Source organism: Bos indicus x Bos taurus, chromosome 20, assembly GCF_003369695.1.
Source record: "Bos indicus x Bos taurus breed Angus x Brahman F1 hybrid chromosome 20, Bos_hybrid_MaternalHap_v2.0, whole genome shotgun sequence".
NCBI classification, from domain to species: domain Eukaryota; kingdom Metazoa; phylum Chordata; class Mammalia; order Artiodactyla; family Bovidae; genus Bos; species Bos indicus x Bos taurus.
Window position 1 is genome coordinate 39,048,695 of NC_040095.1, and position 23,443 is coordinate 39,072,137.

General features: G+C 41.6%; 1 protein-coding gene across 1 annotated transcript in view; it reads right to left on the reverse strand.

Annotated features, from left to right (window-relative positions):
• The window catches only part of TTC23L (tetratricopeptide repeat domain 23 like), a 68,119-nt gene that overhangs the window by 10,894 nt on the left and 33,782 nt on the right, over positions 1-23,443 (reverse strand). Inside the window, exons 9-11 of the mRNA XM_027520166.1 lie at positions 11,033-11,160; positions 3,794-3,943; positions 854-936 (exon numbers count right to left, since the gene is read on the reverse strand). Of these exons, the coding sequence (XP_027375967.1) occupies positions 854-936; positions 3,794-3,943; positions 11,033-11,160 (361 nt within the window). The remainder of the gene's footprint in view (positions 1-853; positions 937-3,793; positions 3,944-11,032; positions 11,161-23,443) is intronic.

A 23,443-nucleotide genomic window follows, 5' to 3' on the forward strand; every position in this document is an offset into this window, starting at 1 on the left:
CTCCAATGAAAAGCAATCAGAATCCTAACTCTCACCCCATAATGGCACCCTTCTTTGTTAAAGGGCTCTAAGGGGAAAGCACATGGCCTTTAGAGTCACACTTGCTTGGATCTAAACCTCCAGGACTTACATGAATTTAAGCATGTTCCTTTACAGAATATCAGACTCCTTCTGGCAAATGAGAGCTATTGTGTAGGGTGTTTGTCAGGCTTAGGTTCTTTATGGATAGGACCTAGCTCAGTTTCAGGGATTTAACACACACTCAACAAAAGACAACAGTTCAGGATCAACATCATTCTGAAATAAACAGCAATGATATGCCAAGGATAAATAAAGGGGCAAGTCAGTACAAAGCACTGTCTTTGGCTGAAATTTTAAACATTTTTTAAAATGAATCTGAAGAGGTTCTTAAATTATTACTTTTGGAGACAACTATTAATATTTCCTGCCCCCCCCCATGAAACTTGCCTTATGTTTAGGGACTTAGATTTTATATATTCAGCAAGAAAAGTAAGTTTAATGTATTCACTTACTTTGTTATAAACCTAATTTGTATCTATCACTCTGTTAGCTGAGACAGTCTAGTGGGATTTGGTTATAACATTCAGCATTGAAGGAGATATAAATACTAAATATTATTTCAGCAGATCCCTATAGCTTTGGGTTCGAAAGACTACTAGAAATTGGCTAGGTACCTCCAGGTTAGAATTTGACCTCATCCAAAGTACAGGTTGGCATTTTGCCTAACAAGAATAATAGAGGTGAATCACCCCAAATAAATGAATCTGGGAGAGGCCATGCTATCCGTATATCCACACTGAAGACTTGGTTGATGATCAGGACCAGAACTCACCTCTGCATTAGGGTCAGGAGGTTTTTTGTGTCTCTGCTTTTACTGTGCTCATCTCCATATATGAGTATTTGAATCATCAGACACTGCAGGCAAGTTGAGAAACATAATAAGTTAAAGAGAAGCAGATAGCAAGCATCTTAACTATAAATCAAACTCAGGAGAGCACAAGTGGAACTGAGATGTCACAGGTTTACATTTCAAAAGGCTGAACTTCTGTTTCCTCCTGCTTCCCTACTAAGCAGGAAGGAGTCTGAACTGAAGGCTCTGACCCCTCTGAGCTTCTCCCTTCTGCTTTGCTGAAGCTTCCACTACCATCCGTGGCTATGGATAATCTAAGTAACGGGCCTGAAAACTGACAGCACACCTATCTAAAACCTAGAGTGGTCTCCACCAGAATTACAGCCGTGGTTTCTATCAGGATTTTCCAAATAGCTGTAACCAAATGGATGGATATAAACGAAATCAGTGTATGAGTCCCAAATTTGCATTGCATTCTTATGCTACATAACTTTACCCTTAAGCATTTCCATTGTAAACTTAACTGCTGATCTCTCTCGATCCAATCAAGATGGAATTGCAGGCACCAGATTTACCCTCCCAAATGAAACAATCAAAAAGAAAAAGTAGACAAAATATATTTGAAACGATCTTCAAGACAGTGAACATCGGGCAACAAAAGGCGGTGTTCCTGAGAGAGGGACAACTAGTGAAGTAAACCCTAGGACTTCCCCAGATTACTACTGTGAGAGCCTCTCCAAGCTTTGATGCAGGAAAGTGGAGCTCAGCAAGCGTCCTGAATTGAGGATATGGAGCTCAGACTCTCAGAAGATTCTTAGGGCAGAGTAACAGAGGAGAGACAGCTGCACAGAAAAAGAATATCTGTATCTGCCGATTATCCCCTTCAAATATAGCTGACCCACAGTCTGGGAACCTGCAGGTACAGTGGGGCTGACTGTACTACACCATTTTATACTAGAGACTGAGCATCTGCAGACTTTGGTGTTGGCGAAGAGGGTGGGTGGGGAGTCCTAGAACCAATCCCCCACAGACACAGAGGGATAACTGTATTCAGGAGAGTACTGATTAACACAGACATGTAAAAATTGCCCAAGGCTTAAGAAAAGAATCATCTGCAGGTCCCAGAGGGAACAGGGCAGTGTTTACATACAGTCAGGTACAATGCCTGTTCCCACCAGCCAGACTGGAAAGCCACGTTGTCGTGGAGCACCGGGTGGGCTACTCAGAGGTACTGACACTTTTGTTTCAGAAATGGGGGATAAACAGCCCTTGACTAAATGAGCCCTTGTCCCATCTAACAAATCTTAAAAGCAAGATCTAAAAGGACCAAACTCTAGTGTAACAAAATTTCACAACAAAGTAATTTGACTGAATTCCAGAACAAAGTTCAAGAATACTTACAGGAACACAAAAATATCCAATACTCAGCAATGTAAAATACACAATGTCTGGCATCCAAACAAAGATTCAGGTTGAATCCCTATTCCAAATGGAGGGCAGAGCCTTCATTGCTAGGTAAGATCTAGCTGGGGCTCTCCTTTCATTGATTTTGTGTGGAATATGGTAAGCAAACCCTTAAAATGTGGTCTTTTATGATTCATAAAAATTATCTTCAATGATTTCTTTAATTACTGTTTCTATTTCAAGTACTGATATTACAGTCTCTCTTCAGAAATAAATTAGAATTCTCTAGCTAAAAAGGATTAAAAATACAGATTCTGGACACCAGTCTTAGAATATCTGATTTAATAGGGTGGGACTCAGGAATCTGTTTTCTGTTTCATTTTTATTTTGTTTTACAAATTTGTTTTGTTCTGTTGCAATCCTAGATTTGGGGAATATTGCTCAACAACACTCAGCATGTTAAGATTCTCTTCAATATTTTCAATCCGGATTGAATTGTTTCAAATTTGTTTTCCTGAAATTCCTTAATTCACCCTTAAAAATTTAATTTCATCTCATCTTTTGGCCTCAAACTGTGATCCATTCATTTTAAAGTTTTCTCTTCTTACAGGTTTATGATTCCATGACAGAGCTGCCAGCCATGTGTTTATCCTTCCCTGAAGAAGTTGTTGTGACCTTATATTTTCACAGGGTTTTTGTTTTCCCTTAACCTTCAAAATGAAGCCCCCTTTCTTCTGTTACTTACTATTTTAATACGTATTTTCTGATTACATTTAGTTAACCTGAAAGGAGATAAAATGTATCCAGTCCTGACATTTGGCAATATACATGTGTGGACTGCTTTTGACTCTGCCCTGGAGAAAGGAAAGGCTACCCACTCCAGTATTCTGGCCTGGAGAATTTCATGGACTGTATACTCCATGAGGTCACAAAGAGTTGGACATGACTGAGTAACTTTCACTTTCACTTTCATGAATATTAGCTGATTTATACTAACTTTTCCTCTGACATTGAACAAAGCTGGGTTTTAAGTAGAGACATCACTACTAATGTTACTAAGTCTTAAGCTTGGTCTGTTAGTAAGCTGACTGGTTGAACAACTGTTAGTCACACCTCTTGCCACATCCTACTACTAGGGAATAAACTTCTAGGATCCTAGGAATCAGTACTTGAGTAAGGATGGCTGTACAAAGTGTTCCTTGTTCTAACACAACCTCGAGTCCTTCCTCAAGATTCTGCTGCTGACATACCAAGATTTCAGGATTAGAGTGTTACTCTTTTAAGACTCTGGTCCAGGCATGGACACAATAAAAGTTTCTATAGTCATATTCTTCCTCAGCACATCTAACAATGTGGAGAATATTCAAAAGAGAACACTTTACTTTGAAAAAGAGAGAAGGAAGGAAGGAAGGCGAGAGAAAAGGAAGCAAAGGGAAAATACACACACACACACATCCCTCCCCTCACATTGTGCTTACAGGCTTGGGAGCAAATGTAACAAAACCAGCCAGTATTTACCTTCCTTAGTAGTTGAACTGCCTTTCTGAGCTCTCCTTTGGCAAAGCAGATCTTGCCCATGTTATAAAGTGTTTCAGCCACTTTTTCACTACAGTCACCATAGCTGATGACCTGAGATCTCAATGAAGCCTTTAGCAGTCTATAAGCCTCCTAGGGGATTAAAAAAAATACATACATTTAATTCGCCTGGCAATTCTGAAGGAGCATGCTGGTTGTATTGTTCTCTACAGGAGGCATCCTACCCCACAATGGCACAACCCACCAGGATCAGTCAGTCGGGTGTGATATGTCATCTAGGTAATGTTTCCATTACCTAGAAGAGTTGAGGTTCCAAGCTTATAATTAATTATAGTAGTTAATTCACATGGACAATGTTATTTCATCTCTATGACTACCCTACAACAGAGAAATGTTATTATACTCTTTTTTAGATGTAGGAATGGAAACTAATAAAGGCAAAGGATCTTGCTTGAGCTCACACAGCCTACAGTCAGCAGTGTCAAGATTCAAACCAGCCAGTCTGAATTCCATAGCCCTTGCTCTTTTTTTTTTTTTTTAAATGGGGACAATTTTAAAGTCTTTATTGAATTTGTTACAATATTGTTTCTGTTTTATGTTTTGGTTTTTTGGCCACAAGGCGTGTGGGATCTTTGCTCCCTGATGAGGGATCGATCTGGCACCCCCTGAAATAGAATGAGAAGTCTTAACCACTGGACCACCAGGAAGTCCCAAGCCCTTGCTCTTTTTTATTTTTAATGACTTTTAAAGAAAGTTTTCAAACCTTCGGAAAACCTGAAAGAATAGTAGAATAAATACACAAAATATTTTCACCCAGATTCACCAACTGGCAATTATTTTGCAACATTTGCTTTATTGCACTCTCTTTAAAAAATTATGTGTGTGTGTATATGTGTGTAATAGACAACATTTTATATAGTCAATACATATATAAATATACACACACATATATTTTTGTTGAAAATAAATTGTACTCAATATACTAAGATAAAATAGTGTCAACAATTCCATTTTAAAAGGAGCTTTTTCTCCTGTTCTCAAGCCTGAGATACTCTCAGCCTGGAAGATGGCAGTTCTGGCTAGTGGATCTTGTTTATTTTTTATCAGTGGCAGATTAAACTTCTATTTGAAAAAAAAAAATTATTTTTCAAGGGAACATAATTCCTAAATCTTCTGAGTTTCTGTGATGGTCCTCTAGAACAGGCTGAGGGTCTCATCTCAGGCTTGAAGGGTGGAAGAAAAAGCTCCTTTTAAAATGGAATTATCCCTGATGGTCTAGTAGCTAGGATTCCTGGTTTTCATCCAGGCTACCCACGTTCAATTCCTGGGCAGGGAACTAAGGTCTCTCTTCAGGACTGCTCACTGCTGTCTCCCTGAGATCAGTTTCTTTGGGGCCTCGGTTTCAGGTGGCAGTAGTGGTAAAGAACCCACCTGCCAATGCAGGAGAGGTAGGAGACCCTGGGTCAGGAAGATCCCCTGGAGGAAGGCATGGCAACCCACTCCAGTATTCTTGCCTGGAGAATCCCATGGACAGAGAAGCCTGGTGGGCTACAGTCCATAGGGTTGCAAAGAGTCAGACACTGAAGTCGAACTGAAGTGACTTAGCACATACGCACATCCCACGGGAAGTGTGTTATGAAATTCAGCAAAGTAATTCAAGTTATTGAGCACCTACTATGTACCAGTTACCGTTTCAGGCACTGAGGACACAGCAGTAAACAAAACAAAAACCCTTGCCCTCGTCGAGCTAATTTCCTAGTAGTAAAGGTGATCTGTCCACAGTCCTGCCTGTAGTTTAGATTCAGAGCCACCTGGCTGGCATGCAAATGCTTCTGTATCTCTCTCTAGGAGATTTGTACATGTGGTTAGAAGCAGAGAGCTGTTAGGCATTGATATTGGTGTCTTATCACAAAGTCATGATGTTCACTGTATCAGAACCTAACAAGAATAAGCTATGAGATTCTGACCAAGTGCCTTCACACCATGGAAACTAAATTAAAATATTAGATACACCTGTGGCTTTGCTAGCTCACGTTAATCTTCCAAACCAACAGAAAATCCCAAGGCCATTGTAAAAATAACAGAAAACATTGCAAATCGTCACCATGTTTTTTGCCTCTATGAGTGGCAATTAATAGAACTAAAGAAAATGTCATCATTTATAAAAATGTTCAAGTGTGAAATAAAAGAAGTGTTTTCTTCATTCCTTGAAAAAAACAAAAACAAAAAAAAACCTTTCCTATTATGTGCCTAGCACCCTATTCATAAACTGGTTGTCACATGGCCAACAAGATCATGTCAGATCTATACTGTTTCTTCACATGCCTGACAAAGAATAAAGAGTTGACTTGGTCAGATCAAAGTCATGTGGTATCTCATGACAAATAGAGGTCTTCATCGCCTTCATGCTAAACTCAGTATATTAAGTTCAGGTCCAAAGTTTTTGAGTAAGAGTTTAGACTCATCGGACTTCTAAGTAAAAAGGTCAGTGATCAAAAGCTTCTTTTGACGGCTATAACTCTTTTTAATGTGAAAAAAAAAGTTTGGTCAATAAGGAGCTGAAGACCAGAAACTGAGAAGGAAATAATATATCAAGAGTTAAAAAAAAAAAAACAAAACACTTAGCTATATCTAAAGATGAAAGCCCATTTTGACTTAAAATATTAAATTTACAGGACTAGAGATTATATGTGTCCTGGATTTGAAGGGGCTCATATTTCAAGATACAGGAAAAATACTTAAAAAAAAAAACTAATATTGCAACATGCACCAGCCTTATTTTTTTCCTGGCTAATATTGCAAGCTGCACCAGCCCTATTTTTATTCCTGGGATTACCTGAGCCCCTCTGAGCTTCCGTTTCTGAATGTTGTTGCTCAGTCACTCTGTCATGTCTGACTGTTTGAAACCCCATGAACTGCAGCATGCCAGGCTTCCCTATCCTTCACCATCTCCTGGAGTTTGCTCAAACTCACTTCCATTAAGTCGATGATGCCATGCAACCATCTTGTCCTCTGTTATCTTCTCCGCCTACTGCCTTCAAGCTTTCCAGCATCAAGGTCTTTTCTAATGTCAGTTCTTCACATCAGGTAGCCAAAGTAAAGGAGCTTCAGCTTCAGCATCAGTCCTTTCAGTGAATATTCAGGACTGATTTCCTTTAGGACTGACTGGTTTGATCTCCTTGTAGTCCAAGGGACTCTCAAGAGTGTTCGTCAACACCACAGTTCAAAAGCATCAACTCTTCAGCACTCAGCTTTCCTTATGGTCCAACTCTCACATCCATACATGACTACTGGAAAAACCATAGCTTTGACCTGACGGACCTTTGTTGACAAAGTAATGTCTCTGCTTTTTAATAAGCTGTCTAGGTTGGTCATAGCTTTTCTTCCAAGGAGCAAGTGTCTTTTAAATTCATGGCTGCAGTCACCATCTGCAGTGATTTTGGAGCCCAAGAAAATAAATCTGTCACTGTTTCCATTGTTTGCCCATCTATTTGCCATGAAATGATGGGATGGGGTGCCATAATCTTAGTTTTGTGAATGTTGAGTTTTAAGCCAGCTTTTTCACTCTCCTTTTTCACTTTCATCAAGAGGCTCTTTAGTTCCTCTTCGCTTTCTTCCATAAGAGTGGTGTCAACTGCATATCTGAGGTTATTGATGTTTCTCCTGGCAATCTTGATTCCAGCTTATGTTTCATCCAGCCTAGCATTTCACATGATGTACTCTGTATAGAAGTTAAATAAGAAGGGTGACAATATACAGCTTTGACGTACACCTTTCCCAATTGGGAATTAGTCTGTTGTTCCATGTCCAGTTCTAATGGCTGCTTCTTGGCTAGCATACAATTTTATCAGGAGGCAGGTAAGGTAGTCTGATATTCTCATCTCTTGAAGAATTTCTACCGTTTGTTGTGTATCAAAGGCTTTAGCGTAGTCAGTGAAGCAGAAGTAGATGTTTTTCTGGAATTCTCTTCCTTTTTCTATGATCCAACAGATGTTGGCAATTTGATCTCTGGTTCCTCTGCCTTTTCTAAATCCAGCTTGAACATCTGGAAGTTCTCAGTTCATGTAATGTTGAAGCATCGCTTTGAGAATTTTGAGCATTACTTTGTTAGAGTGTGGGCTTCCCTAGTGGCTCAGACGGTAAAGCATCTGCCTGCAAAGGGGGAGACCTGGTCAATCCCTGGGTTGGGAAGATCCCCTGGAGAAGGAAATGGCAACCCACTCCAGTACTCTTGCCTGGAGAATTCCATGGACTGAGGAGCCTGGTAAGCTACAGTCCATGGGGTCGCAAAGAGTTGGACATGACTGAGTGACTTCACTTCACTTTCACTTTGTTAGCGTGTGCTGCTGCTGCTGATGCTAAGTCGCTTCAGTCGTGTCCAACCCTGTGCAACCCCATAGATGGTAGCCCACCAGGCTCCCCCATCCCTGGGATTCTCCAGGCAAGAACACTGGAGTGGGTTGCCATTGTTAGCATGTGAAATGAGTGCAATTGTGCAGTAGTTTGAACATTCTTTGGCATTGACTTTCTTTGAGATTGGAATGAAAACTGACCTTTTCCAGTCCTGTGGCCACTGCTAAGTTTTCAAAATTTGCTGGCATATTGGGTGCCAACAGCATCATCTTTTAGGATTTCAAATAGTTCAGCTGGAATTCCATTACCTCCACTAGCTTTGTTTGTAGTGATGCTTCCTAAGGCCCACTTGATTTTGCACTCCAGGAAATCTGGCTCTAGGTGAGTGATCACACCATCATGCTTATCTGTGTCATTAAGATCTTTTTTGTATAGTTCTTCTGTGTATTCTTGCCACCTCTTCTTAATATCTTCTGCTGTGTTAGGTCCATACCATTTCTGTTCTTTATTGTGCCCATCTTTGCAACAAAGGTCCGTCTAGTCAAGGCTATGGTTTTTCCTGTGGTCATGTATGGATGTGAGAGTTGGACTGTGAAGAAGGCTGAGCGCCGAAGAATTGATGCTTTTGAACTGTGGTGTTGGAGAAGACTCTTGAGAGTCCCTTGGACTGCAAGGAGATCCAACCACTCCATTCTGAAGGAGATCGGCCCTGGGATTTCTTTGGAGGGAATGATGCTGAAGCTGAAACTCCAGTACTTTGGCCACCTCATGCGAAGAGTTGACTCACTGGAAAAGACTGTGATGCTGGGAGGGATTGGGGGCAGGAGGAGAAGGGGACGACAGAGGATGAGATGGCTGGATGGCATCACTGACTCGATGGACGTGAGTCTCAGTGAACTCCGGGAGTTGGTGAGGGACAGGGAGGCCTGGCGTGCTGCGATTCATGGGGTCGCAAAGAGTCGGACACGACTGAGCGACTGATCTGATCTGATCTGATTGCATGAAATATTCCCTTGGTATCTCTAATTTTCTTGAAGAGATCTCTAGTCTTTCCCATTCTATTGTTTTCCTCTATTTCTTTGCACTGTTCACTTAGGAAGGCTTTCTTATCTCTCCTTTCTATTCTTTGGAACTCTGCATTCAGATGGGTATATCTTTCCTTTTCTCCTTTGCCTTTCACTTCTCTTCTTTTCTCAGCAAACTTTAAGGCCTCCTCAGACAGCCATTTTGCCTTTTTGCATTTCTTTTTCTTGGGGATGGTTTTGATCACCACCAAACATCCGTACAATGTTATGAACTTCCATCCATAGTTCTTCAGACACTGTGTCTATCAGATCTAATCCCCTGATCTATTTGTCACTTCCACTGTATAATCATAAGAGATTTGATTTAGGTCATACCTGAATGGCCTAGTAGTTTTCCCTAGAAGAAGTGAAAGTCACTCAGTCGTGTCTGACTCTTTGCAACCCCATGGGCTAAACAGTCCATGGAATTCTCCAGGCCATAATACTAGAGTAGGTTTCCATGCCCTTCTCCAGGGGATTTTCCCAACCCAGGGATTGAATGCAGGTCTCCAGATTGCAGATGGATTCTTTACCAGCTGAGCCACCAGAGAAGCCCAGTGGTTTTCCATACTTTCTTCAATTTAAGTCTGAATTTTGCAATAAGGAGTCATGATCTGAGCCACAGTCATCTCCCAGTCTTGTTTTTGCTGACTGTATAGAGCTTCTCCATCTTTGGCTGCAAAGAATATTATCAATCTGATTTTGATATTGACCATCTGGTGATGTCCATGTAGAGAGTCATCTCTTGTGTTGTTGGAAGAGGGTGTTTGCTATGACCAGTGCGTTCTCTTGGCAAAACTCTGTTAGCCTTTGCCCTGCTTTGTTTGTACTCCAAGGCCAAATTTGCCTATTACTCCAGGTGTTTCTTGACTTCCTACTTTTGCATTCTAGTCCCCTATGATGAAAAGGACATCTTTTTTTGGTGTTAGTTCTAGAAGGTCTCATAGGTCTCCATCAGTTCAGTTCAGTCATGTCCGACTCTTTGCAACCCCACAGACCACAGCATGCCAAGCCTCCCTGTCCATCACCAACTCCCAGAGTTTACCCAGACTCATGTCTATCAAGTCGGTGATGCCATCCAACCATCTCATCCTCTGTCACTCCCTTCCCCTCCCTCCCTCAATCTTTCCCAGCATCAGGGTCTTTCCAAATGAGTCAACTCTTTGCCTCAGGTGGCCAAAGTATTGGAGTTTGTTTCAACATCAGTCCTTCCAATGAACACTCAGGACTGATCTCCTTTAGGATGGACTGGTTGGACCTCCTTGCAGTCCAAGGGAGTCTCAAGAGTCTTTTCCAACACGACCATTCAAAAGCATCAATTCTTCGGTGCTCAGCTCAGTAGGTCTTCATATAGAACCATTCAACTTCAGCTTCTTCAGCATTAGTGGTTGGGGCATAGACTTGGATTACTGTGATATTGAATGGTTTGCCTTGGAAACAGAGATCATTCTGTCATTTTTGAGACTGCACCCAAGTACTGCCTTTCAGACTCTTGTTGCCTATGAAGGCTACTCCATTTCTTCCAAATCGATTCTTGCCCACAGTAGTAGATATAATGGTCATCTGAATTAAATTCATCTGTTCTGGTCCATTTTAGTTCACGGAGTCCTAAAATGTCAGTGTTCACTCTTGCCATCTCCTGTTTGACAACTGCCAATTTACCTTGATTCATGGATCTAACATTCCAGGTTCCTATGCAATATTGTTCTTTACAGCATCGGACTTTCTGAATTATGAAATGAAAAAGGTTGCCTCCATCTAACAAACAATCTAGCAATTACATTTGTGAGTTGATAATATTTACCCGCTTTTCCCCATTTTGAACAAGCCATTTGCAAAATTCTTCAACAGTTGTCAGTGTTTCATAATCCTCTGGGCCTAATGTTGTTTGATATGCAGTGATGCTTTTCATAAAATACAGCCCAACAGCATCTGCATAAAAGGGAAACAATTATTTAAGGCAATATGCTAACCTTTACAAGTGTCTAATTTCAACTTTGGCTCAATCAATTAGACAGCCCATAGCTGTCCTCTTTCCAGGACTCATAAAAGCTTCAAACAGTCTGAGATACAGTTTGATGGCATCAGATGAAGTTCTAATTTTATTTTTTGATGAAATGCATGGATTTTCTGTAGGAAAAGAAAGCTTATGTCTGAACAGTCTTATTCTAAGACCTAAAATAACCACAAATTAAACTCTCCTGTGCAATGGAAGACTATATTTTTATTTAAAGTCTTACAGAGATTGCCATTTGTTGGGGTTCCTGTTGAGAGTATGTGTGTGGAGAGAGTGAGTTTTGATTTTAAAAGAATTTTAAATTTACAGTTGTTATTGTTTAAAATTTTACTTCCAATGATGTCTTTTATTCCAAACATAATAGATATTTTTGTAATCAATCTACAAAATGCAGAGAAGCAAAAAGAAAATGAAAATTATCTCCATATACATCACTTGGGAACAGGCACTAACATTTTTTAGCCACTGTATTTAGGTATAAACTGTATAACACACATTCACCCATTGTAATTATACAGTCTGTAATAGTTATGTAACCATGATACATGATGTGATCACACAATAGGTAGTCTTTTCAAGCTGATTCTTTCATGTAGCATGCTGTTTTGAGGTTCATCCATGTTGTTGTATGAGTTAGTACTTCACTCCTTTTTCTAAATGAGTATTTTTCTATCATATGGATATATGACATTTGTTTACACATTCACAAGCTGACGAATATTTGTGTATGTGAATATAATCTATTGTATTTCCCTCCATACTTATCAGTTCCAATTCCATTCCTTTCTGTGGATGACTTACCATCTGCTGTCATTTTCTTTCAGCCTGAGGGTTTCCTTTAGTGTTTCTTTTATGACAAGGCTGCTACCAATAAATCCTGATTTTTTTACCCAGAAATGTCTTTATCTCACCTTTATTTCTGAAGGATAGTTTTGTGGGATGTACAATTCTTGGCTGAATTTTACTGCAGTATTTCCCACTGCCTTCTAGCCTTAATTTATCTGATGAAAAATCAACCATTAATCATATTACTGTTCTCCTGTAAATAGTTGTTTTTCCATTGCTGCTTTTAAGATTTTCTTTTTGTCATTCAAAAATTTGACTACATGTGCAACTGTGGTTTTATTTGTGCTTACCTTACTTGGCATTGAGACTTTCAGATCTGTGGATAACATTTTTATCAAATTTGGGAACTTCGGGGCCATGATTTCTCTAGATGATTTTCTGCCTTCTTTTTCCTCTCCTTATGGAGCTCCCACTATGTGAGTGTATACCCCTGCTGTTGTCACACAGATATCTGATGCTCTCATTTCTCTTCAGTATTGCCTATTCTATCTTGCTATTCTTTTAATTGGATCATCTCTAGTGACCTGCTTTTGAGCTACCTCTATCTTTTCTGGGCTTCCCTGGTAGCTCAGAGGTTAAAGCCTCTGCCTGCAGTGTGGGAGACCTGGGTTCAACCCCTGGGTTGGGAAGATTCCCCTGGAAAAGGAAATGGCAACCCACTCCAGTATTCTTGCCTGGAGAATCCCATGGATGGAGGAGCCTGGCGGGCTACAGTCCATGGGGTCGCAAAGAGTAGGACACGACTGAGCGACTGAACTGAACTGAACTATCTTTTCTGCTATCTCAAAGCTGATGTTGAGACCATTAACACATTTTTTATAAGTTACTATATCTTAAAACTCCAGAATTTCCATTTTAGCTAGTTTTTTTTAAAGCAGTTTATATTTCTCTATAAAAATATAAAGATTTCATATTTACTAAATAATTTTCAAAATTATTTCTTTTAATTCTTTGAACTATTTCCTTTAATTCTTTCAACATATTTATGATAGCTGCTTTGAAGTCTTTGCTAAATCCAACATCTAGCCCACTTAAGAGTCAATTTCTATTGATTGCTCTTTTTCTGAGTCATGGGCTTCTGCCTCTCTGTATTCTTCTCTTTTTGTTGTTGTTGATAACGCTACACTTTAGACAATCAGAGGAGTAATCACAGATTCTGATACATCTTTGTGGGGTTCTGTTTATTGGGTAAACTATACAACCTGTCTCCCCATCGTGTTGGGAGGCTAATGTCTTTGCTATGGTGTTATCTGTGTGTGCTTGGTTTTTATTTTTGATTAATAAACCTTTTAGAGCAGTTTTACATTCACAGAAAAATTAGGTGGAAGATAGAGATTTCCAGTATAATTTTCTCCCCAAATAAGCACTTATTATGGTTAATTTTACTGTGATATTGAATGGTTTGCCTTGGAAATGAACAGAGATCATTCTGTCGTTTTTGAGATTGCATCCAAGTACTGCATTTTGGACTCTTTTGTTGACCATGATGGCCACTCCATTTCTTCTGAGGGATTCCTGCCCACAGTAGTAGATATAATGGTCATCTGAGTTAAATTCACCCATTCCAGTCCATTTCAGTTGGCTGATTCCTAGAATGTCGACATTCACTCTTGCCATCTCTTGTTTGACCACTTCCAATTTGCCTTGATTCATGGACCTGACACTCCAGGTTCCTATGCAATATTGCTCTTTACAGCATCAGACCTTGCTTCTATCACCAGTGACATCCACAGCTGGGTATTGTTTTTGCTTTGGCTCCATCCCTTCATTCTTTCTGGAGTTATTTCTCCACTGATCTCCAGTAGCATATTGGGCACCTACTGACCTGGGGAATTTCTCTTTCAGTATCCTATCATTTTACCTTTTCATACTGTTCATGGGGTTCTCAGGCAAGAATACTGAAGTGGTTTGTCATTCCCTTCTCCAGTGGACCAATGGAATTCCAGTTGAGCTCTTCCAAATCCTGAAAGATGATCCTGTGAAAGTGCTGCACTCAATATGCCAGCAAATTTGGAAAACTCAGCAGTGGCTACAGGACTGGAAAAGGTCAGTTTTCATTCTAATCCCAAAGAAAGGCAATGTCAAAGAATGCTCAAACTACCGCACAATTGCACTCATCTCACATGCTAGTAAAGTAATGCTCAAAATTCTCCAAGTCAGGCTTCAGCAATATGTGAACCGTGAACTTCCTGATGTTCAAGCTGGTTTCAGAAAAGGGAGAGGAACCAGAGATCAAATTGCCAACATCCGCTGGATCATGGAAAAAGCAAAAGAGTTCCAGAAAAACATCTATTTCTGCTTTATGACTATGCCAAAGCCTTTGACTGTGTGGATCACAATAAACTGTGGAAAATTCTGAAAGAGATGGGAATACCAGACCACCTCATCTGCCTCTTGAGAAATCTGTACGCAGGTCAGGAAGCAACAGTTAGAACTGGACATGGAACAACAGACGGGTTCCAAATTGGAAAAGGAGTATGTCAAGGCTGTATATTGTCACCCTGCTTATTTAACCTATATGCAGAGTACATCATGAGAAATGCTGGACTGGAAGAAGCACAAGCTGGAATCAAGAATGCCGGGAGGAATATCAATAACCTCAGATATGCAGATGACACCACCCTTATGACAGAAAGTGAAGAGGAACTAAAAAGCCTCTTGATGAAGGTGAAAGTGGAGAGTGAAAAAGTTGGCTTAAAGCTCAACATTAAGAAAACGAAGATCATGGCATCTGGTCCCACCACTTCATGGGAAACAGATGGGGAAACAGTGGAAACAGTGTCAGACTTTAATTTTTTGGGCTCCAAAATCACTGCGGATGGTGACTGCAGCCATGAAATTAAAAGACGCTTACTCCTTGGAAGGAAAGTTATGACCAACCTAGACAGCATATTCAAAAGCAGAGACATTACTTTGCCAACAAAGTTCTGTCTAGTCAAGGCTATGGTTTTTCCAGTGGTCATGTATGAATGTGAGAGTTGGACTGTGAAGAAGGCTGAGCGCCGAAGAATTGATGCTTTTGAACTGTGGTGTTGGAGAAGACTCTTGAGAGTCCCTTGGACTGCAAGGAGATCCAACCAGTCCATTCTGAAGGAGATCAGCCCTGGGATTTCTTTGGAAGGAAAGATGCTAAAGCTGAAACTCCAGTACTTTGGCCACCTCATGCGAAGAGTTGACTCATTGGAAAAGACTGTGATGCTGGGAGGGATTGGGGGCAGGAGGAGAAGGGGAAGACAGAGGATGAGATGGCTGGATGGCATCACTGACTCGATGGACGTGAGTCTTAGTGAACTCCGGGAGTTGGTGAGGAACAGGGAGGCCTGGCGTGCTGCGATTCATGGGGTCGCAAAAAGTCGGACACGACTGAGCGACTGATCTGATCTGATCTGATCTGATGGTTAATTTTATGTGTCAACTTGACTGGGCTAAGGGATCCCAGATAAGCTGGTAAATAATAATTTCTGGTGTGTCTGTGAAGGTATTTCTGGAAGACACTAGCATCTAAATCAGTACAGTAAATAAAGAGCTACCCTTATTAACATGGGCTTCCCTGGTAACTCAGCTGGTAAAGTATCCACCTGCAATGCAGGAGACTCCAGTTTGACTCCTGGGTTGGGAAGATCTGCTGGAGAAGGGATAGGCTACCCACTCCAGTATTCTTGGGCTTACCTGGTGGCTCAGCTAGTAAAGAAGCCACCTGCAATGAGGGAGACCTGGGTTTGATCCATGGGTTGGGAAGATCCCCTGGAGAAGGGAATGACTACCCATTTCAGTATTCTGGCCTGGAGAATTCCATCAACTATACAGTCCATGGGGTCACAAAGTGTTGGACATGACTGAGCGACTTTCACTTTTACTTATCAACACAGACAAGAATTATCAAATCTATTGTTCAGCTTAGTTCAGACACTCAGTCGTGTCCGACTCCTTGCGACCCCATGAACCCCAGTACGCCAGGCCTCCCATTCCATCACCAACTCCCAGAGTCCACCCAAACCTATGTCCATTGTGTCGGTGATGCCATCCAACCATCTCATCCTCTGTCATCCCCTTCTCCTCCTGACCTCAATCTTTCCCAGCATCAGAGTCTTTTCAAATGAGTCAGCTCTTCACATCAGGTGGCCAAAGGATTGGAGTTTCAGCTTCAACATCAGTCCCGCCAATGAACACCCAGGACTGATCTCCTTTAGGATGGACTGGTTGGATCTTCTTGCAGTCCAAGGGACTCTCAAGAGTCTTCTCCAACACCACACTTCAAAAGCATCAATTCTTTGGCACTCAGCTTTCTTTATAGTCCAACTCTCACATCCATACATGACCACTGGAAAAACCATAGCTTTGACTAGATGGACTTTTGTTGGCAAAGTAATGTCTCTGCTTTTGAATATGCTGTCTAGGTTGGTCATAACTTTCCTTCCAAGGAGCAAGCGTCTTTTAATTTCATGGCTGCAGTCACCATCTGCAGTGATTTTGGAGCCCAGCAAAATAAAGTCAGCCACTGTTTCCCCACCTATTTGCCATGAAGTGATGGGGCCAGATGCCATGATCTTAATTTTCTGAATGTTGAGCTTTAAGCCAACTTTTTCACTCTCCTCTTTCACTTTCATCAAGAGGCTCTTTAGTTCTTCTTCACTTTCTGCCATAAGGGTGGTGTCATCTGCATATCTGAAGTTATTGATATTTCTCCCCACAATCTTGATTCCAACTTGTGCTTCCTCCAGCCCAGCGTTTCTCATGATGTACTCTGCATATAAGTTAAATTAGCAGGGTGACAGTATACAGCCTTGACGTACTCCTTTTCCTATTTGGAACCAGTCTGTTCCATGTCCAGTTCTAACCGATGCTTCTTGTCTCAGGAGGCAGGTCAGGTGGTCTGGTATTCCCATCTCTTTAAGAATTTTCCACAGTTTGCTGTGATTCACACAGTCAAAGGCTTTAGCATAGTCAATAAAGCAGAAGTAGATGTTTTTCTGGAACTCTCTTGCTTTTTTGATGATCCAGCCATGCTTCAGCAATATGTGAATCGTGAACTTCCTGATGTTCAAGCTGGTTTCAGAAAAGGGAGAGGAACCAGAGATCAAATTGCCAACATCCATTGGATCATGGAAAAAGCAAGAGAGTTCCAGAAAAACATCTATTTCTGCTTTATTGACTATGCCAAAGCCTTTGACTGTGTGGATCACAATAAACTGTGGAAAATTCTGAAAGAGATGGGAATACCACACCACCTGACCTGCCTCTTGAGAAATCTGTATGCAGGTCGGAAGCAACAGTTAGAACTGGACGTGGAACAACAGACTGGTTGCAAATAGGAAAAGGAGTATGTCAAGGCTGTATATTGTCACCCTGCTTATTTAACCTATATGCAGAGTACATCATGAGAAATGCTGGACTGGAAGAAGCACAAGCTGGAATCAAGATTGCCGGGAGGAATATCAATAACCTCAGATATGCAGATGACACCATCCTTAAGGCAGAAATTGAAGAGGAACTAAAAAGCCTCTTGATGAAAGTGAAAGTGGAGAGTGAAAAAGTTGGCTTAAAGCTCAACATTAAGAAAACGAAGATCATGGCATCTGGTCCCACCACTTCATGGGAAACAGATGGGGAAACAGTGGAAACAGTGTCAGACTTTAATTTTTTGGGCTCCAAAATCACTGCGGATGGTGACTGCAGCCATGAAATTAAAAGACGCTTACTCCTTGGAAGGAAAGTTATGACCAACCTAGATAGCATATTCAAAAGCAGAGACATTACTTTGCCAACAAAGTTCTGTCTAGTCAAGGCTATGGTTTTTCCAGTGGTCATGTATGAATGTGAGAGTTGGACTGTGAAGAAGGCTGAGCGCCGAAGAATTGATGCTTTTGAACTGTGGTGTTGGAGAAGACTCTTGAGAGTCCCTTGGACTGCAAGGAGATCCAACCAGTCCATTCTGAAGGAGATCAGCCCTGGGATTTCTTTGGAAGGAAAGATGCTAAAGCTGAAACTCCAGTACTTTGGCCACCTCATGCGAAGAGTTGACTCATTGGAAAAGACTGTGATGCTGGGAGGGATTGGGGGCAGGAGGAGAAGGGCATGACAGAGGATGAGATGGCTGGATGGCATCACTGACTCGATGGACGTGAGTCTTAGTGAACTCCGGGAGTTGGTGAGGGACAGGGAGGCCTGGCGTGCTGTGATTCATGGGGTCTCAAAGAGTCGGACAAGACTGAGTGACTGACCTGAACTGAACTGAGCAGATGTTGGCAATTTGATCTCTGGTTCCTCTGTTTTTTTCTAAAACCAGCTTGATACCTCACATCCAAGGTAATAGAAACCCAAGTAAGACGGTAGGTGCTGAGAGAGGGCATCAGATGGCAGACAGACTGAAACCACAATCACAGACAACTAGCCAATCTGATCACGTGGACCACAGCCTTGTATAGCTCAGTGAAACTAAGGCATGCCATGTGGGGCCACCCAAGATGGATGGGTCACAGTGGAGAGGTCTGACAGAATGTGGTCCACTAGAGAAGGGAATGGCAAACCACTTCAGTATTCTTGCCTTGAGAACCCCATGAAGAGTATGAAAAGGCAAAAAGATAGGACATTGAGAGATGAACTCCCCAGGTCAGTAGGTGCGCAATATGCTACTGGAGATCAGTGGAGAAATAACTCCAGAAAGAATGAAGGGATGGAGCCAAAGCAAAAACAACACCAGTTGTGGATGGGACTGGTGATAGAAGCAAGGTCTGATGCTGTAAAGAGCAATATTGCATAGGAACCTGGAATGTTAGGTCCATGAATTAAGGCAAATTGGAAGTGGTCAAACAGGAGATGGCAAGAGTGAACATCGACATTCTAGGAATCAGCGAACTAAGATGGACTGGAATGGGTGAATTTAACTCAAATGACCATTATATCTACTACTGTGGGCAGGAATTCCTTAGAAGAAATGGAGAAGCCATCATAGTCAAGAAAAGAGTCTGCAATGCAGTACTTGGATGCAATCTCAAAACGGACAGAATGATCTCTGTTCATTTCCAAGGCAAACCATTCATTATCACGGTAATCAAATCTATTGAGGGTCTGAATACAATCAAAAAGGGCAAAGGGTGAGTCTCACTTTCTTTTCTTGAACTGTGAAATCCATCTACTCCAGCCCTTTGAGCCTTTCATTTCCAAGACTTACATCAGAGGTCCCCACATCCCCCAGTTCTCAGGTCTTTGTCCTCATATTGGGATTTACACCATTAGCTCCCCTGGTTGTCAGGCCTTCAAACTCAGACTAAATTATGCCATCAGCTTTCCTGGCTCTTCAGCTTATACATGGCAGATTGTGGTACTTCTCATCCTCTGTAACTACATATGAGCCAGTTTCTATAATAAAGCTCCTCTTATATACCTCTGTCTATATGTACTGCTGGTTATGCTTCTCTGGAGAACCTAACATTGATTTTGGTACCAGGAGTGGGCTCAATACCATGGACTCCACTCACCAAGGACAACTAGATCATGGCCACTGCTGAGTGCCCAGGATGCCAGGACAGAGTGATACGATGTGCGTACATGGTCAGTCATGTCTGACTCTTTGCAACGCCATGGTCTGTAGCAAGCCAGGCTCCTCTGTCCATGAAACTTTCCAGGCAAGAATACTGGAGTGGGTTGTCATTTCCTTCTCCAGGAGATCTTCTTGACCCAGGGATCAAAGCCACATCTCTGCACTGGCAGGTGGATTCTTTACTGCTGCACCACCTGGAACCAATGCTGAATGCCCAAAATGCACCATTTCCCAGGTGACCAGTCATTTACCTGGTAGCAGGCTGGTTACTTTGAACTACTCCCATCAGGGAAGGGCCAGTGTTTTGTCCTTACTGAAACAGACCCTTACTCTGGATGCAGATTTGCATTTCCTGCATTCAGTGCTTCTGCCAAAACTACCATCTGGGGACTTAGAGAATGCCTTATTCACCATCATGATATTCCACACAATATTGCTTCATATCAAGGAAATCATTTCACAGCAAAGGAATCACTTCACAGCAAAGGAAGTCCATGGCAATGGACCCAGGCTCGTGGAATTCACTACTTTAGCATAGTTAGTGAAAGTCACTCAGTTGTATCTGATTCTTTGTGACCCCATGGATTATACAGCCCATGGAATTATCCAGGCCAGAATACTGGAGTGGGTAGCCATTCCCTTCTCCAGGGGATCTTCCCAATCCAGGGATCGAACCCAGGTCTCCCACATTGCTGGTGGATTCTTTACCAGCTGAGCTACAAGGGAAGCCCAAGAACACTGGAGTGGGTAGCCTATCCCTTCTCCAGCAGATCTTCCCAACCCAGGCATCTAACCAGTGTCTCTTGCATTGCAGCTGGATTCTTTACCAACTGAGCCTTCAGGGAAGCCCTTAGGATGGTTGCCCACCATCCTAAAGCAGCTAGCTTGATAAAATAGTGGGATGTCTTTTGAAGACTCTGTTACAGTGTCAGCTAGGTGGCAATACTTTGCAAGGTTGGGTCAAGCTTCTCCAGAAGGCTGTATATTCTTTGAATCAGCATCCAGTATATGGTGCTGTTTCTCCAATAGTCAGGATTCACAGATCTAGGAATCAAGGGATTGAAATGAGAGTACCATCACTCATCTTTATCCCTATGACCCACTAACAAAATTTTTGCTTCCTTTTACCATAACTGTGTGTTCTGCTGGTCTAAAGGTCTTAGTTCTAGAGAGATGAATGCATTAGGAGATACAATGATTCCACTGAACTGGAAGTTGAGACCGCCTCCTGGTTATTTGGGTTCCTCATGCCTTTGAATCAAAAGACAGGGAAAGGAGTTATTGTGCTGACTGGGGTCATTGCTCCTGATCCCTCAGGGGAAACGAGTACTACTCCACAGTGGAGGTCAGGAGAGTCTGTCTGGAATACACCAGGTCCCTTAGGGCTTCTCTTAGTAGTACTGTGCCCTGTGATTAAGATCAATGAAAAACTACAACATCCTAATCCAGGCCAGAAGGTTTGGGCCACTTTACTAAATAAAGAATCATTACCAGCTGAGGTGCTTCTTGAAGACAAAAGGGATATAGATTGGGTAGTAGAAAAAGATAGTTATAAATACCAGCCATGACCACACAGTTACAGAAATGAGGACTGTAATTGTAATGAGAATTTCCTCCTTATTTTATAAATACATTTGTGTATGTGTGTGTATATACATATTCATATTAAGCAAATATCTTTGTTTTATTATTTTATTTTCTTATCATGTAACATAAGATGTATTAGCTTTATATCAGCCTTTAAGGATCATCAAATGTACATCATAGCTTTCCAGTTATGTGATACCACAAGGCTAGTCAACATCCTGGAGGACTTCACCTCCTCTTCTGGGGAAGGGATTAGTGTCTTTTCAGTTGTAACCAGGAGAGCTGTATCATGTCAGGTAGAATGATGACCTTGTTATTGTCTTCATTTGAGGATTAAGGAGATGTGTATAGATATCAAGTTGATGAGGAGTGGATTTATGATGGTGACTTTTGTGTCAGCTTGACTGGGCTTAAGGATGCCCAAACAGCTGGCAGAAAATTATTTCTGAGTGTGTCTGTGAGGGTGTCTCCAGGAGAGATGAGCATCTGAATCAGTCGACTGAGTAAAGAAGTTCCACCCTCTCCAGTATGGATAGACATCGCCCAGTCCTTGAGGGTCCAGATAGACCAATAACAGACACCCTCCCCACACGCCAAAAAAAGGCAGCAGAAGGGTGTATTCTCTATTTTGAGCTGAGAAATCCATCTTCTGCCCTTGGACATCACATAGTTGTTTTAGATTCTCAGTCTGATAATTTCAGTGGCTCAGATGGTAAAGAGTCTCCCTGCAGTGCGGGAGATCCAGGTTCGATCCTTTGGTCGGGAAGATCCCCTGGAGAAGGAAATGGCAACCTACTCCAGTATTCTTGCCTGGAAAATCCATGGGCAGAGGAGCCTGGCAGTACAGTCCATGGGTTGCAAAGAGTTGGACACAACTGAGCCACTTCATTTTCCATTTCTAAGTAAGTAAGATACTGATGCTTGTTCTGTCTCTTTAAATTATGGTCTTTGACTTTTAATATGCCTTATATTTCTTCCTGATAGTTGGGCATGATGTATTGTATAAAAGGAACTGCTCCAAAGAGGCCTTTAGTAATGTGGTAGTAAGGTGTTGGGGGAAGGGAAGCATTGTATAATCCTGTGATTTGGTGAGCCCATGCCTCTGGACTGTGAACTCTTCAAGTAATCCTCAGTTCCCCTCTCCCTCAGATGGGATAGCATGGAAGAGGCTAAAGTTGGGTATCTCCATCTTCTCAGGTTGGTTAGGCTCCAGGAAAAAAAAAAAACAACAACAATATTTATGGTCTACTTAAAAAAAAAGTTTCTCTTGAAGGCAGGCCTTGTTAAGCAGAATGCTCTGGTATATTTTTTAAATGGCCATTTTCTGCCCCTCCCTGCTGCAAGCAAGGGGTATTTTTCTCCAATATTCACTTTGAAAAACCTGATAAAGTTCCTGGAGATAAAAATATAAAGTGTGGGGGATCCCCTATGATTGAGTAACCTTGAAATTTTTAACTCTCCTAATTTTTAATTAAAAATTTAAAAATTTTGCCCACACTGAGCTTCCAGAAATTCATCAACTACAGTTCAGGTTTTCTTAACCCCAGTACTGCTTCCTGTCAAGATGGTGATCTGTTCTGGTAAACTGTGATTCTCTGTATTCACCTGTTTCTCCAGTTTCAGAGGCATCAGTTGACTTGTGACCCATGACCTTACTTCTCTGACAGATCAAAGAAGAGTTAGTGATTTTTCAGTGTGATCAGCTTCTATATTGTTAGAATGGATTGATGATTTCCAAGTTCCTACACAGTGGACCGAATACTGAAAGTCTTTGCTCAGGTTTCAATGCTTACTTTAATTTTTAGTCTGGGCTCCTGGGGGTGACCCCTGTGTCTGCCCAGCTAGTGTTGACCCACTGACTTGGGAAGAGGTTGTGCTCAAATGCCTCCAGATGCTATGTCTTTCATCCTCTGTTGAGCGATCTGTATGCAGATTGGGGAGTGCGTTCAAAAGCTCTACCACATTTCAAGTCTCCTTTGGTTGCTTTTTGCTGGACCCTCCAGTGTCCCCTGCATGTGTATGTGGTTTCCCAGATGGCCAGAGATGTTGGAAGAGCTTATTTAGCCTTTTTATGGCTCTCTCATTTCAAGGTTCTTTCAGTTAAAATTGATGACTGGCCTGCTACTGACACCAACCAGTACAGCATATTCAGGCTAACAATTACCAGGCATTCCCCAATTCATTTCCTACTATGCTGGCCACTTTTATCTGATAAATCTGTAGGC